A 19421-nucleotide genomic window follows, 5' to 3' on the forward strand; every position below is an offset into this window, starting at 1 on the left:
ACACATGTGGCTGACAAAGGCTGTACTGAGCCGAGCGCTGTCTGCACGCTTGGCAGCGGCAGCTGCGATGCACACTCACGGCTCCCAGGACAGGCCAGTTAGCAGGCTCACACATTCTCACCCTGGAGAGGAATCTATATTCTTGTCATTCCTCATGATACACATCACGTGTTCATCAACTCCTTCCCTTCTCCATTCTTTTGAAGGGCACAGGGCTGTAATAGATGCAATGCAAAATGCTGCCACCGGGTAAGCAGCTGAGAGAGAAAGTATAGCACAGTCCCCGAGGAGCTAGAAGGGACAAGGAAACAAAAGGCAGCTTAATGTTGCCTTTATCAGTTGTCTAGCAGTAGACAAACCATGCTTTATAGGAAGTTACAAAGAAGAAGCTGGATCTTATTCTTTCATTAAAGCACCATCAGGCCTCAAGATTAAATAAAAGAAGTCTCTCAGACATGACACTCTAATTTACACCTGGTTACTCTGAATGATGGCGTGATTTATATTCAGCTCTTGGTTGTCTGTCTTTGACATTCTGCCCACTCAAATATTTGCATATTCAGAAGCTGTACAAGCACAAAAATATTAAAATGAAATCCACCATACATTACAGTAGAATGACATGTAATTTATTCATGTAACTGACAGTTAGGCAGTACTCAGACTTCATTTAAATAAGCAAGTGATTACACAAATGTCTAATAATACTAAAATTGATCGTCAGAAGGTATAAAATACCATGGGTATGAAATGCCATGGTAAATACTATTCAACAGACTACAATCATAATTCCAAACTAAATCATGGTTTTTAAAATGATTTTTAGCAGTTTTGGAATGATTTGATGTTTTCCCCTTCCAAGCAATTTACTTTTTTCACTGATACAAGACAAGGTCATTATTTTCAAGAAATATTACAGAAGGACACAGCGTAGGTCCCTCTCTTGCAACACATTTCCTTGCAAATTGTTTTTTGATATAACCTCTTGACATTGAAAACAAACCAGTCAGCACTCAGTTCCCCAAGCAAAGATGCTTGGATCAGAACAGTGCCAGGGTATAACTCTGAGTTCAGCAAGAGGCAGGCAGTGAAAAACCTTTTGCAGCTTTTGAAGTATGCATACTTCTTTTCTGAGGCTCCAAGCATCATAAACATATTTAGGCATCCAAGCCAGTAAAATTATGGGAATAAAATAATTTGGTATCCATATGACTATGACACAGTTGCAGCTGGGGGAAGTTACAATATAATTCTGCGGTTCTTCAAACAAAAACAGCACCTACCTAAATCTGCTTCTTGTAAGCCTCGTTACATTTTCACGAAGCGCGGCTGTGTTTGCAGGAATGGTTTGGCTTATCATGTGTCTGTCTGTATTATTTGAAAGTCATATACTTTAGTGGAATGAGATCCAAGTGTGAACCTGGCCCGAAGATCTAGCAGCGTAGTCATGAAACATATCAATAAATTAAAAGGCTTTCACATAACTAGATTCAGCTAAATCTCTCACGTACAAAATACAGCTAGAGAAATACAGTTCTTCAATGCTGAATTACGAGGGGGAGGAAAACAATCTAAAAAAATAGAAAACTCTCTCCATACCTGGGTGTCAAGGCAAATGTAACACTGCATAATGCCACAATATGAACAGTCACTGGATGACAGATACTCCAGAAATAGTGGTATCTGGGGATCTGGTAATTATGACCGAGAGATGAAAATACTGTACCAAAAGGCATGCATACAATCACTGTGCATTCAGTGTGTGAGCTGGGAGCTAAGCAGGGATCTAACATAACAATGAGGCAGTGTTCCGGGGTATCCGTTAAAACCAGCGTGGGTGACTACATGTTGATTAAACCTTCTGAGGCAGCAAAGTGTGGGCACAGCGCCATGTCTGGGTTCTGCAGCTGTCTTATGATCCTCTTGCGGAATTTCTCCCGCACACGATTGAATTCCATTATGTCCATGGGGTCCTCTTCAATCCAAAACTTATGAAATTCATGCATCAAATAGCCTGTTAGAGATAAGACAGTGATAAGAATGCAGGAGAAAAAAAAAGTCCTTAATTACATTCAGAATCACTGAATGCTGAAAGAGATGTCAGACCAAATGACAGCAACCATGGAGCTCAAAGAAGAGATCAAAATGCAGCAGATATTACTGTTAAAGATTATTCTTTAAAACTAGTGCAGTGGAATCTGCAAGATTTTTGCAACTGGTCCTGGAATTATTCTCACTCTTCCCAAGGAGGAAGACAAATCAGTTCCGCCATCTCTTGAATATGAATCACATCTGGAACATAATCCGAAAGGCCGACAATGACTACTTCATCCTTCCCCTCCTGATTAAATTAACATAATGGTCTGATTTTTCAAAATTACTCCACTCAGCTTTTTTTCTCTTGCTATTTGATTTGAGTAAAGTTTTAAATTACTCTGACAAATCAAACAAATGCATTCTGACAGTCTTTTATGAGACAATAAAAATTTAAATCAACTCTGAACAACACAGACTGGGCATTAAACTACATGAAATTGTTAATAAGACCTTCTTGCTCTGAAGCATAATGTCATATTCCAAAACTTCTGTGTCTCAAAAGTGTTATCTATGAGTGATCTGAATAGTGTTATCTATGAGTTTTCTATTCAACATTTTTGGATAAATGTTAAATATTTGAATCTATTCACTGTGTTCTGTTTCCCCACTGTGCACCCTCCCCCCACCACATTCAAAATTGAAATATGAATAGCTTTTTAAAAAGACAATAATAGATATTTGTATGTAGTAAACCTATTACAAGATCAAGTGTCTCATTATGTATTAGAAAAAAGCACTTAAGGAAATAATCCTAGTTAAAAAAACCAAACATGACAGAAGCTTTTCTTGGTTTTAGCATTAGAAGCTGCAGAATATAGGAGCAAGGATTCTGAAGCTAGAAACCTGGTTTGAATCCTAGCTCTTCCACCTCCACAGGAAGGAGTGAACAGCAGAAATGACAGGGGGCATGGGGAGAGAATTTGGTAACAAACATTTTCAATGCTAATAGTAAAAAAAAAAAAAAAGAGGGGCGCCTGGATGGCACAGCGGTTAAGCGTCTGCCTTTGGCTCAGGGCGTGATCCTGGCGTTATGGGATCGAGCCCCACATCAGGCTCCTCCGCTAGGAGCCTGCTTCTTCCTCTCCCACTCCCCCTGCTTGTGTTCCCTCTCTCGGTGGCTTTCTTTATCTCTGTCGAATAAATAAATAAAATCTTAAAAAAAAAAAGAAAGAAATTAATACCATTTGTTTTTCTATTAACTAGCTACTTACGAGAAAACCTTTAACATAGGTCCATAAACGTATTTTTAAAAATCTTTACCATATCTCACTGTAATACAAAATTAGAAGTGACCTTCTTTCCCACCCTGAACACACTCCAGATTCTGGTCCACTTCCACAAACAAACTTGGTGTCTCATTCATTACATTGCTAAATATGCTTATACATCTTTAAGTATATGGTCTCTCTACAACTACAGGAAGAAAGGTAGTAAGGAGAGAGAAAACTTATTTTGGGGGTTTGACCATTGCATTTTTTAAGGATTGGATTATCTTTGGGCCCTCCACACGTATTAACTGATGTGACTGTTTTTAATATCTCTTGATGGGGACACACACCAACCCTCACTCATATGCCTCTGGGCCACACCCCAGGGCCCACTGCCACTGTTAGGGACACCTAATGACATCAGGGAAGCCCCAGATCACAGGTATCAGCAATTCCAGGGGCTGTCCAGTCCATCTCTGCTCTGTCTGGTGCTTGGAGTCTCGGAGGCAGCATCTAGCCTTGAGCTCTTCTGGTGATAACACTGACATTAGCCTGTCGCATGGATGAAGAACCTGATTCTTAAAGGGTTTTCCTCACAGTGGGCCAAAATCTGTTACTCTGTATTTCTTGGAACAAATTCAGTCCTTCTCCAGCTCATGTAATTGAAGTGTCTTTTATGCTCTGAGCTGCTCCCTTTTCCAGGTTAAGCATTCCTGTTTCTCCTCACCATTTCTCACACGCCGCGACTAGGGGTCTGTTTACTGTTATGCTGGGTTTAGTGCACACCCAGAGAGAGTGGTTTCCTCTAATCTCAGTAATTTATTTAACCAAAAGAATTCAGTCATCTGTCCATTTCAGTGACTGGGCAAACTCCAGAAGTATCCCACGAATGCTATGGGGTACTTTTTAAAAGTGCAGTCCTCCCATCCCAGATTCACTGCAGTGCAGGAAGATGAATCTCAGGTCACTAAAATTTAACTCCACTCATTTTTATAACATTATAGAGTGTTCCTTTATCTACTTGGTCAATTGATCAGTTGGCTCATCTGCCAATTATAACAAATATGCAGCAGATACAAGGAAAAGGTTGAGTTCCTGTGCTCCCCAATTCTCTGTCTCTTGGGGAGAGACACCCAGGTAGACAATTTCAGCTGATGATGTATTAGCTAAGGAAGCTAACAAAATGGCATGGAAAGTAGAGGGAGGAACTAGAGGCCAGGTCATTGCTTACAGTCTCTTAATTCTTACAACAGCTTTGTGGAGTGGGTAGTGCAGATATATCTTCATTTAACAGATGAGAACATTGGGCTTAGAAAAGATATTTGAATAGTGTACAGTTACACAATATAGCTGGAGGCAGGAAGCAAGAACTTGAAATCAGCTGACTTTCCACCAGTGTACCTGCTGTCTTTCCTAGTGTATTCTCTTCCTCTGGTTCTTATTCTTACTGAACAGTCCCTTCTTCTGAAGGCCAAAGGAAAGATAATTCTTTTTCCTCTTCTGATCATTACACTTTCCTTGTGCTCACTACACCTAGCCTTACTTCATTTCAGTGGAACTGTATGTTCAGTGGGGCTTTAGATTGAATGCAATCTTTGTAGCATACTGCCTTGGCAGTGCGGTATTCACTGAATAATACTATAAAGTCAGAATGATAGAGCTATTATTTTCTTATATTTTTTCCACCTAGATGAGATACCTGTTTAGAATACTAATTTGGCTTTCCAACCCAAGCCTGCAGTGTATTTGTTGTTGCTTGAATGTATCTTGGTTTTGCTTCACTGCATTCAGTTAGTAGACAGCAGAGACATAAGCAAGGACACAGGTAATTGCAAGAATATTATGGAGGAAACGTGCAGAACTGATCATGTCTGATGGAGGAACAGTGAATTCAGGGCACGGTTTGCTTCTTCTGGGGAGGCATGAGTTCCTCTGTGTACATCCCAATTCATAGGGGGATTGCTATTCTTTCTGAAACCTGGTGAGGGCCTTGGGAAATAAGTAACCCTATTGCATGCTACTCACCTAGGCTAGGGTTGTCTTGAAAGCCTGTCAGTTCAGGCCAAGGCTAAATTTTCCACGAGGAACTAGAATTCCTTTCTTCCACAAAAGACATTATCCAGTATTTTAGCTTCCCTTCCATCCATCTCATCCATCCATCCAAAAATATTTACTGAGTACCTATTCTGTACCAGGCTCTATGCTGAGGATACAGTAGTGAATACTAACAACAAAATGCCTGTCTTTAAAAGTCAGTTCCTATGGTTCTAATTTTGATTTTCCTCTGTTAAAGCTCCCCCACTGTGTGGCTCTGATTTTTTTCCTTAATGCTCATGAATCTCAAATCTGCCCTTATAATTCCTCAGAGCTCCAGGGCCTTACACTGGAATGTCCCCTATTCAGCTCCATGTGGATTTCCCAAAAGGAACTCACCCCCAGTATGCCTGAAACTAAAACTCATTCTATTTTCCCTCAAAACTGCTTTCCTAAAAAGCATGGTAAATATAGAATAGGGTACGTACAAGGGGTAGGGAAGCAAAGCAAGGGGACTTATTTATCTACTGTTGATGTTCTTTCAGATGGTTTACAAAGCTCTTCAAGATATGTGCTCCCCACCACCCATCCCTGCTCTTACTATTGTCAGCTCTGTCACCTGCCTCCTCAAACCCTATGCTCTGTTCCTTGAGTCCACCATGTTCTTTGTCTTGTGGCCTTTGCCTGTGCTGCCCCCTGTGGCTGGACCACTCAGCCACTATTTCTTGATTTCCTGCCACTCATCCCTCAGGTCTCATGGGAAGTGGCATTTGCTTTGGGAAGTTTTCCTCAACTCCCCGACTAAGTGAGCTGTGCCAGTCATAAGCCTTTTCAATTTTTTTTTTAAAGATTTTATTTATTTGACAGAGAGACAGCCAGTGAGAGAGGGAACACAAGCAGGGGGAGTGGGAGAGGAAGAAGCAGGCTCCCAGCGGAGGAGCCTGATGTGGGGCTCGATCCTGGAACGGTGGGATCACGCCCTGAGCCGAAGGCAGACACTTAACGACTGAGCCACCCAGAAACCCCAAGCCTTTTCAGTTTTTAAAAACAGTATCTTTACTTCCCAATCACAAAATTCTTCCACTATGTTTTAATTATTTTTTTAGATGCACAGAACCTGATCTGTAGTAAAACTTCAATATCTGTCAGAAATGGTCAGAGTGAATAGAATCATCTAGTTGTCAAAGTAGGAGCTATAATCACATATGTAAGGGACTTTAATTTTCCATTTTTAACAGGTCACAAAGTATATGTATTCTTAAATTTGCTCTTCATTTTTATCTACGTTGTACATGCACATAGTTTAGAGTCATGTCGTTTAACAAGTCTTGTTGCAAAAAACAAACACATAACCAGCAACACCTTCTGCCTTAATTATTGCTTCTCTAAAGGAACATAACAATTCTTGTGCTGATACTTTCGATTATCGACCTCCATAGCTTTATATAACATGAGTGCCATTGCTTGATTTTTTGGACTTCCTTTATAAGACGACGAAGATTTAGCTCCCTTTCACCCATTCCAACCACATTCTCACGTATTTTCTAACAATTTTCTTTGTGTAGTATTGCCAACTGCCCTCTCTGTTTATTTGCTTCGTTTTCACCCATGAACTCTAAACTATGTCAGCATCTTTGCAGTGTATTCAAACATGTAGATATTCCATCAATTTCATATTCTTCAAAGAGTCTCTGCCAGAGCCTTCCAACCTGCTAAATCTAGATTTATTATTCTCATCCTGCTGCACAGATAGCACCTTGGGCTTTCCCTTCACCTTCATCCTTGAAGATTCTCTTCACTTGGTGATAGATTTCCTGCTCTCTGGACCCCATTTATTCCTTTCAGGATTACTCTCTTTGTGAAAACATATCCTTCAGGAGCTTCTTAATAAAGGTACAAGGAGGTAAAATGTTTAAGACTTTGCATTTAAAAAAAATGTCTTTATTGTTCTCTCAAACTTAATTTGGAAGTTAGCCTGGGTATAGAAATCTAAATTGAAATAGTATGTTCTTAGATTTTAAAAAACATTCTCTTAAATTTTTGAAGACATTATTCTACTGTCTTCTAGAATACAGTGTTGCTATTGAGAATGCCAGTGTCATCTTGATTCCCAATTCTTCGTGTGGCAGCTTTGGAAATTTTTAGAATCATCTCTTTCTGGTGTCATAAAATTTCACAGTGATATGGACCTTGGTGTGACTCTATTTTAATCTATTGTGCTGGTGCTTACTAGTTTAAATATGAAAACTCATCCTTTAGTTCTGGAAATTTTTCTTGATTTATTTCTTTGATTCCCTCCCTTTAGTGTCATTGTTCTTTTTCTGGAAATTCCATTATTCATATATAAGACTTATAAAATGGTCCTTTAAATATCTTGACTTTTATTTTCTATTTTTCATCTATACTTTTTGTTCTACTTTCTGGGAGTGTTTTCAGCTTTATCTTCTAATCCTTTTTGGTGATTTCATTTTTGCTATCTGATTTTTAATTTCTAAGGGCTCTTTTGTCTTCTGAATGTTCTTTCTGTAGCACCTTGTTCTTGTTTCATAATTACAATTTCTGTTCTTAATTCCTTGGGGGATATTAATGATACATAGTTTTGAAGTTTTCCTCTCCCTGTATAGTTTCCTTTTCCTTCTAGTGGCTTTATTTCAGCTTGTTTTGGACTCTCTTTCATGGTGGCTCATGCCTTCAAAAATAGCTCAGTCCCTGAGAACCAGGCAAAAACCTTTTCTAACATAGTTTGGGAAGTCACATAGTGTTAACTCTGCTATATTCTACTGGCCAACCAACTGGTCAGCCCCGATTCAAGGGGTAAGAGGAACCAATAAACCCAACCTCTTAATGGGAGGAGTGTTGAAGAATTTGAGGACATGTTTTTAACATTAAGACATCTGATAATCCTTGGCTGTCTGAATATTTTTTTACTACATAAAAAGCCAGGGACTAAAAGCTTATTGGAAGCTTTGTGCATGTAGGTAGGGCTTTTTGAGTGTGAGCATGACTACAGAGTGATATGGCTGGGTTGTTTCACCGGGGAGCCCCAGAGGTCAGCATCTTCAGCTCTTTAATGTTGGGCTGCTCCAATAACCCAGAGAATCTTGTGACTGGCTGCCAAAGTTAGAGGAATGGGGAAGGAGAAGGCACCTGCATGATTCAGTCCCCATCATCACTTTCAATATGGTTGGCCAGCAGCTATATCTAATTCTCATCAGACCAGAGACCCTTTATTTTTAACTCTCTAGAATAATCCACCAGCCTCTCCTGGGGGGCAGGTAAGGATAGAAGTTGTGTCCTAGGGAGGGGAATTTGGGCCTCTAAGAGTTTCTTAACATATTTTCAAGCAGTCTTGTGGTTTTTGATCCTGCCTTCACCCCTATTTCCAGAGACACCCAATGCTGCCAATTCTTGAACCTTTTGGGAGGTCCCATGGAATAAATCAGGTTGCTTCTTTCTTTTCCATGCTACCTATTTGGGATTTGCTTTCTCAGGACTACTAAATCAGTTATCACTTCATCTGTTTTCCAGCTTCCAAAATGAAGTTTTTCCTGCCTCGTTCCTGATCTTTCCTGTTCTTGTGGGTTTAGGCTTTCTTGGAAAAATCCTTTTACATTAACTTTAGTGAAGTTTCAAAAGGAGCATAATGCATGCATTAATTATGCCATCTCTCACCAGAAGTCCTGATTAAGCAGACACTAAAAAAGACAAAATCCTATATAACATAATCACTATTAATTTAGGAGTTTAGATAAAAGAAATTGCTGTTAACTCTGTCACATTGTAAAAATAAAGTGGGGACAAGTGTTTCCCTGCAGTGGATTTGGGATGAACAGCTGTGTCTTAATCATACTTAGAGTGGCAGACCTGCTCAGCAAATTAACAGAAGAGAAGAGCTGAAAAAATTTAAAGAAGAAAAACATTGAAATTTTCTAAGGAAATTTCTAAGAAATCCTGGGTATAAGGCCCTTAGAGCAGTAAGCATGGTTTAAATGACATTTTTCCTTCAAATTGCCTGGGTTGCTTAGTGACTTGGAACGTCTTTCCATGTTCCTCCAAACCAGGTTGTGTCTGGACCCACAAGGGTCACAGTGACATTCAGATTTTAGGATTCTGTCTCTAAGAATAGAAAATACCATCCCAGGGCTCTGTCATACAGTGTCAGTTTTTATCTTCTGAAACCTCAGTATAACTGCAATCCCAAAGGATGCCCCTCGTTAATAACTTCCTTCTGTAGCAGTACTAGGGGTGGTAGGAAAAGTAAGGCTGTTGACAGCTCCACCGTCATCAGTATCACCCACTAAACCAACACCTCCTCTTTCTTATGTTCACTGAGCACTAACTATGTAGTGAGCTAATAAAAACTTTTCATCCATGATCTCACTTTATCTTCATAGCAACTCTTTGAGGAAAGGACTCTTTATACCTGACATAACCTAGGCATGGTTGGTAAACATAGATCTCAGAGTCAACTCAGGCTGTCTTCCGAACCTGCACTCTTACGTGCTATGCCATGCTGGGTCAGAGGGAGAGAGATACCCAGATCAGAAGTTGATACAGTGGATATTATGCAAGAACTGGGAAAGAGAAACATCCACGATGCCTGAAAATATTACTCTACGTTTTTAAATGAGAAAACAACAACAAAATTAATACCAAAGGGTAAGTTCAAAGATCCCAAAGCAGCCAAATCACTAAGATCTCTCAGCTTTGCTCTTTGCGTAGAATGTTCCATAGAAACTATATTGATAATTTAGCAACAGGACACTTACAGAATGTTTGCTGGAAATGAGACAGTGTTGGAGCTTCTGGGGCGATGTTGTAGAAGTGAGTTTTTAGAGCTCCGCTCACCAGTAGATTATATGCCAGATCAGTTATATTGATGCCCACAATTGCAAATGAGTACCTGCAAAGTGCAAACCACAAAACCAACTGTGTGTCACGTATGCATTTAAAAATAACCTAATTTTTAAATTACTGCTAAATTACCAGTGGCAGATTGCCATTCCCTTTCTTCCCAATCTTTACCCTGAATGTTGTAACTTACTAGAAAATGCCAGTAAGGTAACCAAGGGAATTAAGAGTCATATTCTTTGATTTGGTAATTTCATTTCCAAATATATGAGAGAAAAAAAAATCAGAAACGAAGAGCTTTATACTCAAGGATACTCATTATAGCATTATTTATAATGGCAAAGACATGGAAACTATTCAGATATTCTAAAAAAAGATGACTGGTGAAATAAATTTTGGTAATCTCATATATTACAGCCAATAAATACTGTATTCCTATAGACTGTTTAAGTTGGAAACATTATGTATGAAACCATCTAGGTTTTATTATATGCTCACAGGTGTGCACAAAAAGAGGGCGAGAATGAAGTGCCACCAAATATTACTATGTTATGTTGGAGGAATGAGACAGGGGTGATTTTTTTGTTTGCTTTCCTGTATTTTCTTTATTTTTCATAATAAGTCATATATTACTTTTAAATGAGGCAAAATTTAAGTATCTTGACACTCAGGGTATATTTCCTAGTTCCTTTTCTACATGGCTACCAAAAATTAAATGGAATTGAGGTCTTAAGTCTCTGGGTAATATAAATCCAGCACATAAAAAATAGGACTTCTCCATTCAGAAATATTTTTGAATGAAATGGGGCATTAAAAAAAACCTAATAAAGTAAATTTATAATCTAATAGCCTGATGCTTGATCAAAATCCTTAAAAAAAAGAACTACCAGATACAGTTTTTTTTTTTTTTAAGATTTTATTTATTTGACAGAGAGAGAGATGGAGCAGAAGCAGGGGGAGTGGCAGGCAGAGGGAGAGGGAGAAGCAGGCTACCTGCTGAGCAGGGTGCCTGATGTGGGGCTCCATCCCAGGAACCTGGGATCATGACCTAAGCCGAAGGCAGCTGTTTAACCGACTGAGCCACCCAGGCGCCCCCAGTTCTTTTTTTTTAAAAGTAGGCTCCACACCCAGCATGGAGCACAACTCAGGGCCTGAACTCATAACCCTGAGATCAAGACCAGAGCTGAGATCAAGAGTCGGATGCTTAACCAACTGAGCCGCCCTACCCTACCAAATATAATTCTGAGTGATGATTTCTGAAAATCATTTCCATACATTTATAACTTTGTAAAGATTGTCAGTTGGTCAAAGGCAAAGTAGTACCATAGAATCACACAAATAAATCCCAAAACATATAAACAGGTTCTTTTAAAAGTTCAGCTGGATTATATATTTCCATCAGGACATTTTTCATCTTTGTCATCTTTTACAGTGTTCTTAGGACATTTTTTTTTCTGGTTCTGGTTCTGACTGACAACCTTTATGTATGAAATCCCACACTCACCCAATTGCTTTATCCATCCTTTTCTTCTCCCATTCTGCTTTGCTGAATTTGCTGAGTGAATGAATAAAGAAATAAGATTTAATCTGTAATCGGTACTTTTCTCTTTTAATGTTTATATTAAAACTGTTGACTAGATGCAGAGATGTCTGTAACTCAGTTCTCAAATACTAATCAATTTAAATTTTATCAGTTAAAAATCCACAGTAAAATTTATGTGGAGTTCAGAAATGGGATTATTTAAAGCCCTGCTACTTATCCTCTGTTCCCTTTAGTGTAGCAGTGGGAGACAGTCCTTAAGGTGAAGCGCTAAAGTGCTTTTTTATGAGATCATTGATTATCAAACAATACTTTCTCCAAGAACCTTTGCATGGTATGTCTCTTCTAACCAGATGCTCCCTTGCTCGCTCATAATTCCTGACTGCATTTCTTTTGGTTTTATTTCATGGCATTTATCCTGTTCAGTCTTATTTGTGATGTCTGGTTTACTGTAGATGCCAAATAAATGTTTATTGATGAATAAAGTAGTGAACTAGTGAAAGGAAGGAGGGCGGGGAGAGAGGAATGAAGGATATATAGGTCTTAAAAACTCTGTTCTGACAAGTGCTATGGCATTTCCTCTGTCTAAGCTAAGACAGCTAAACCATAGCAGTTCCATTTTAATCCATGTTATAATTTGAGCTTCTGAATAAGACTTTGTAGAAAGGGCTCTATCATAGAAGTATTCTGAAAGTATTGCCTTGCATTCTTTTTCTTTGTGGACTTGCAAGTCCTTCCCATTCTCCCCCACTCCATACTGCCAGTGTTTTGTAAACAGGAACCATGTTCCACTCCTCTTTGTGGCTAATGTAATCCTCATTTTACACTAAAAAAAATGTAGTTAGCATTTAACTAAATAACATTTTAAAACTAGAGTTATGAACATTTAACTTCCATATAAGTAGGGTTCTTTATAATACCTTGCAAACACTACATTAAAAGACACACATGTGATACACGCAGAAAAAGACCACAAAAACATGATGCAAAATTGATATTTAACTATATGTACTTTCTACTCTGTAAATGACTGGTTGTAATTCAAAGTAACTGCTTTTCATTCATTTTAAAATATGCCACTTCTTTTTAAAGTGTAACTGCCTGCAAGCCAACTAACCAACCAGCCAGCCAAAAAGGCATTAGGAGATTTTTACTTAAAAGACTCATATCTGAACTAAACTGAGTTAGGAGTGAAATTTAAGAAACTTTAAATAGACAAATTTATAAGCACCTATTTTCTCTTAACAAAGCTTTATAAATACATAGTGTCTTTGCATCTGTTAAATAAAGTCTCTTTCTGCATTGGAAATAAAAGAAAAGGCCAAATGACCCCCACTCATTTAATCACTTACAGGATATCCTGTACCAAATAGAATGAATCCCTTTCTTCAGGAAACACACAACAATAGCAACAACAACAAACAATCCAACAGGCAAAATTCTCCTCTTAAGCTTGAATGTACTTAGGTTCCTCAAGCTACTTTAGGACTTAACAGATGGAAGTTTACGAGGGCAATAACAGCAATGTATATAATACTTGTTGTTGGGTAGACTGGGGAGAGTTTCCTTAGTGTACATTGCTGCTTGACACCTGAAATATTCAGGGCCTGACAGAACCTACGTTGCTATCACAAGTGGTCAATAGATACTTATTTTAGACGTTGTGAAGGAGAATAGCATTTTCAAAACATTCTGATTTGTTTTTACTGACATTTACCATCAATATGAAGTGATTAATATTTGAAGTTCATCTACTCAATTTTATAGTGGCTTGAGGGACAAAGCGTGGTGGCTTATCTATATGCCTACACACACACACACACACACACACACGCACACATACGCATACACATTGTAGTCTCTTCTTAAATAAGAGTATTCACACATAAACTCTCAAATATGTTGTCTCTGATGGTTGACACGAGAAATAAAACTACAAAGCCTAGCTTTAAGAATGGCTCACAGCTAAAATTTATCACCCTATAATGATTAATCAAAAAAATATTTCAAGCTTATTGTCACTTGCCAACGACCATGGAGGGTTCATGTGTTTTTCTGATGCTCTTCCAGGCATACCTGAGTTTAGACACAGACTCCCCAAGACAATTTTAATTAGAGTAAGTTCAGAGTCTCTACATTACAGAAATATGCAATTCAGAAAATGGAGTTAAAAAACTTAAAATAGCTTGATTTCAACCATGTACTATATATATCAAGAAAGAGCTAAGTGATTTTACTGTTTTTCTCAAATAAATAAAAGGTAAAGAAAATGGAAATCTTATAAATACAAATTTAGAAAGTATAGTGTAATTTAATGAACCTAAGCCAAATGAAGCTTGAATAAATATAATAGTAAGGTGGTGGGGACAAAGTTAACCAGTTTCTGACTTTTGAGAATGGTATGATATAATTTTGGGTTGATTTATTAAATATGAACACTAGCAAGGAACTTGGCATGCTGAAGAGAAAAAAGTGATATAAAAGCATGACTGCAAAATGGCAGAACTCCTTATATACAGTAACTACTACTTATAATAATGAAATTAGAAATACATAGAAGAACAAAATTGCTCTATGCAACAAAACTTCCAAATAAAATGTCCCTCTCTGGGGAGTAGATGAGGTCACAGCATGTGTGGTGACGTGTTCAGCCATTAGGTGCAGTGCTCAACATGGTTCTCCGATTAGGTACAGCCATGACTGTACAAAGGTTCTTTGATATTTTCTGTTAGGTTGGTCTAATGTGGTTTTCCTTCACTAAAACACAACCTAAATATAATGAAGTATATTAGATAAAAAGTTGGAAAATGTTTGTTTTTTGAAAAATTTTCACGAATTTATATTTCTGTAAAAATTCTTACCCATACTTATTCTAAAATGAAAAAAAAGCAACAAAACACAAAAGCAAACAAAAAATACCTTATTTCCTCTTTAGTGATATCCCTTCATGTAATCAGTTAAAGAAAGAAAAATTTAGGAAGGTAAATGAAAATGAAAAATATTTAGAATCTAGATTTTTACCAAGGAAGATAAAAAAGCCTCAGCATTCTGGATTTTCTCAGTTGGCCCCTGACTTCGTGGCTCCCAGTCTCCCCTCTGTTACCCCATTGTGCTCCCTTGTCTCTGAAATCTTTCTTTGAGACTCTTTCTCCTCTCCTGGCCAACTCCTTAGTCCTCTGGATTCCAGCGATGTTGTCAGTCCCTTTAAATACTCCTCTCACTTGAACGGTGCCACTTTACATCCTGAATCCTGTAGGAAGTTCCTGCAGTTTTAACCCTCCTATTCAGTATTTGTCCAAAGGGCTCTTTTGAAAGAGCTTTAAGCCTCCCTTCTGGCGGGTTGATGCTCCTGAGAATTCCACTGACATATCTTTGGAGGAGAAGTTCCTCCTACCTAATCCATAAACCCTAATCCATCCTTATTTTCAGCAGTTACCTGCATTTTGGATGAAGAGAGTCAGAGAGGACTTGCTGAGCTGCTGCAGCATCCCTTTCTGCAAAATACCTGTAGTTGGAAGGAAAGAAAACAACAGCTCCATACCTGTCGGATGCATTCATTTTAATCCAGTTTCAGGCCATTTTGCATTCAGAGGTAGACACCAGCAGAAGATTCCCACTTGTTTCAGCTCTCCAGAGAACAGACAGCTTTTCATAATAGACTTTTCCAAATATAATGACAGTATAATAGGGCAGTTATAAAACCTACACAGACCTAGGAATGTATCGAGTGGGTTTGAAATTTTATTGAAGCTTTTTATTTTTAAAGATTTTTATTTATTTACTTGACAGAGAAAGAGAGAGAAAGCACAAGCAGGGGGAGTGGCAGGCAGAGAGTGAAGGAGAAGCGGGCTCCCTGGGAGCCTGTTGCAGGGCTTGATCCCAGGACCCCGGGATCATGACCTGAGCTGAAGGCAGACATTTAACCGACTGAGCCACCCAGGCGCCACAGGTTTGAAATTTTAGTTATGAACTTTGCCATTCCCCGGGGAGCTAAGGATATTTGTAGTAAGAAGGGTTATAGATGAGGGGGGAGGATGAGGCCTGTCAGAAGGCAGAAGGCAGCCTGGATGAGAGGACATGTGGAGGGGCTGTGACAGCCAAGGGACAGAGAGGAAGAGAGTAGAGGAGGTGAGAGATGATGTACTTCAAGTGCATTTTTCTTGGACAATATTCATGGGTATTTGAATTCTGGATGAATGGAAAATATGGTGCTAAAAGCAAAATTCTATCCTGGGGAAAAAGGGCAATGAAATTTCTTAAAAATACAGTTACATACATTATAAAATATATCACAAAAAGTATTTCATAAAGACAGTAACAAAATGAAACATCAGCATGTGTTATTGAATTTGAAGTGTATATATTTCCCACATAAAGCTGAAGTATAAAACAAGCTCTTAAATTTTCTCTCAGAAAATTTCAGACCACAGTCAGCAGTTGTAATACACATGTCCATGATTATTAATGAAACTGAGTCTCTTTTCATACTTTCATTGACCATCTAGAAAACCTGGATGTCTTTTGTGTCTTATCTGTTTATATTTTTTGGTCCAGCATATCTAAAAATGTCTTCAAATAAGACAAATAACCCTATAGAGAATAATATACTGGATGGGGATCCTTTATCATTTATGTGAGTGTTAGACTTGGCTTGTCTTTTCATGTTGTTTATGGTGGCTTATCTTTTAATGTGTGAGATGTATTGATTTTTGTTTTATAGCTTGTGCTTTTGTGTGTGTGTGTGTCTTTAAGGGATCCCTCCCTACATATCTGAAAGATTTTCTCTTTCAGAGAAGTTGTAAAGTTGTAAAGTTTGTTTGGACTTTCAATTTATGAAACTGAGGTTGAGACAGAGGTAGAGATTTTATTATTTTTTTTTCCTCAGCTCTACTTATTCAAAAGCTCATCCGTTATCTACTTATTTATTACAATACCTTTGTCCTCAAAATTTATTTTTTATTCATTCATGTTGTATAATAATGTGGTATTTACAACATTTCATAAACGAATAGGTGATTATTAAACATCCCAAATTAAAATAAAGGCAAAAATCTAGAAAAATGGGGTGCATCAAAAATGACTAAGGCTTCTTTTATTTTTTATTATTTTAAAAAAGCTTTTATTTATTTATCAGAGAGGGAGAGAGAGCACACAAGCAGGAGGAACGGCAGGCAGAGGGAGAAGCAGGCTCCCCGATGAGCAAGGAGCCCAGTGTGGGACTTGATCCCAGGACCCTGGGATCATGACCTGAGCCGAAGGCAGACACTTAACCGATTGAGCCACCCAGGTGTCCCAGGGTTTGTTTCTTTTAAAAATACATAGCTATCCTAACTAATAGGATGGTGTCAAAGCGCAAAGAACCAACTGAAAAGGACTCCCTTTGGCCTAAAAAATAGTGACTCCATATGAATTAATTTTTTTTTTTAAAGATTTTATTTATTTATTTGATAGAGAGAGAGCCAGCCAGCGAGAGAGGGAACAGAAGCAGGGGGAGTGGGAGAGGAAGAAGCAGGCTCCCAGCAGAAGAGCCTGACATGGGGCTCGATCCCAGAACGCTGGGATCACGCCCTGAGCCAAAGGCAGATGCTTAACGACTGAGCCACCCAGGCGCCCCCATATGAATTAATTTAAACATGAAAAAAAAGAATGAGCACACAGTTATTTGAATCATGATGAACATATAAGAACCATGAATTAAAAATGGTATTTAAAAAATAGTTAAAGTAAAAAAAATTTTTTTTTTTTGGTCACTAACAAGGGAACTAGGGCACCAACTCCTCACTCTGATAATTGGCAACTAAACAGAAAAATCGAGCATCTGTTCTGCCTATATGTTAAAGAAAGTAAATAACTATAGTTGATGAAGGAAACCAAGTCTTTACAGAATTCCAGCCAACATTTGTGGGAGGAATCACAGCATTGGAAAAGCACTTTTTGTACAATTAATTAACTGGTCCAGTGAAGATCAATGAAGGATGAAATGGTTGGATAAAGGGCTGATGGGGGACTTTACAGTGGAGCTATCAGGCTGTGATGCCTCCCATCCCTCTCAGCACAGGACTGAGAAGGGGACACTGCGGGCTGCCCTTGTATGTCAACCTGAACCTACCCAGGCCTTTCTGAATACCTCCAGTTTTCAGAAAATCCAGACCATGGGATATTTAGAGGACAACTGACTTGGGATCTTGCACAATTTATGACATTGGGGAGGGGGCAAAAGGAGAAGGCAGACGGGGAGAGACATAATAACCAAGTGCAATGTGTAGATATTCATATGGAACTGGATTGGAAGAAACCAGCCATAAAAAGACATTTTTGAGAGAGCTGGGAAATTTTAATATGGACTGGATACAGATGACACCAAGGAATCACTGTTAATTTTGTTAGGTGTGATGATGGCACTGTGGTTAATATAAGGTAATATTGATTTTTTTTAGAGCTACATATTGAAATGCGAGGGCAAAATGACAAACAATGTAGGATTTTATTGCAGGTGTTTCAAAATCTGGGCAGTATAAGGGAGTTCCTTACAGTCTTCCATTTGTTTTTGTATCTACTTAAATTTTTTCATAATACAAAATTAAAAATAAAAACATTTGAGATCCACTTGTAAAACACAATGAAGTTTGCCAAAGAAAAGGAAGAGCTTTTTAAATTTTAGGAACCTGAGTTATCTCTCAGGGGACTTCAGTGTTTTCTTGGAGTTTTCTGCGAAGTGGCTTTTGGAACTAGTAACTCAACTTTGTCATTTCCACATGACCAGGACATCACTTTTTAATGTTCGACCCTTCTCCATTTTACTTACTGCAAATTGTATAGGCCCAGAAGTCCCATTCCTCGAAAATCTGTTTTAGGATCATCACCTTGGAAACCAATTTCACACCACTGCTTAGAAATCCGAGATTCCAATGGAGTATTGGGCTTCAAGAATTTCCATAACTGGAAGACAAGACAGAAAGCCTCTTTCCTATGGCAGATTTTGTAAACTACATTATTAGGAGGAGCTTTACAAAGCTGGATATAGAGTTGATCATATTTCAGTGATCTATGACAGCAGTTCTCAGTATGGTCTGAAGACTCCCTGGAGGGACTCCAAGACCTTTTCAGAGGGCCTGGGAGGTAAAAACTATTCCATAGTAAAACTAGGAGGTTATTTGCCTTTTCCCTCTGATCTTCTCATGAGTATACAGTGGAATTTTCCAGAGGCTGCATGACGTGACGATGTCATTACTCAGGAGGCTATGGAATGTGTACTTGTATGTTTAAGTGTTTTATATCTTTCTGTTTTAATTTCTAATAAAAACATATAACTGTATAATCACCCACAAAAGAAGGTAAGGGGTGAACAGGGAAAAATTTGAGGCCATGTATTATTTTTACAGCATTATCAACAAAAAGAAAAGTGGATTGACTTGAGTTTCATTTCTCACCTGTAGCAGAGGTGAGAATAAACAAGCATCATAGAGCTGGATAAAGGAGGATCACTCGTGTTCATGAATAAATAAACCTCAAAATATATGATCATTTTTAAGAGTTACCTAAAAGAATTTTAATTCCACTCAGTATATATTAATTGACAGATACAAAGTGTAAACACTATGTGGGTTCTATTTTCCCGAGTTTTCTAGAGAAAGATTCAGCACATACTATTACTTGAGAAGGAGTGAGACCCACCACTGCATAAATATATA

The 19421-nt window shown here is 38.3% G+C and overlaps 1 protein-coding gene across 1 annotated transcript in view; it reads right to left on the reverse strand.

The window, feature by feature from the left end:
* Positions 1–624: 624 nt before the first annotated feature.
* ELMOD1 (ELMO domain containing 1) overlaps positions 625–19421 on the reverse strand; it is a 29296-nt gene continuing 10499 nt past the window's right edge. The window contains exons 5-9 of the mRNA XM_008690123.1: positions 18536–18669; positions 15167–15235; positions 11695–11745; positions 10109–10242; positions 625–2014 (exon numbers count right to left, since the gene is read on the reverse strand). Coding sequence (XP_008688345.1) covers positions 1842–2014; positions 10109–10242; positions 11695–11745; positions 15167–15235; positions 18536–18669 — 561 coding nt within the window. The 3' untranslated portion in view covers positions 625–1841. The remainder of the gene's footprint in view (positions 2015–10108; positions 10243–11694; positions 11746–15166; positions 15236–18535; positions 18670–19421) is intronic.

This window comes from Ursus maritimus, unplaced genomic scaffold, assembly GCF_017311325.1.
Source record: "Ursus maritimus isolate PB19 unplaced genomic scaffold, ASM1731132v1 scaffold_16, whole genome shotgun sequence".
Classification (NCBI taxonomy): Eukaryota; Metazoa; Chordata; class Mammalia; order Carnivora; family Ursidae; genus Ursus; species Ursus maritimus.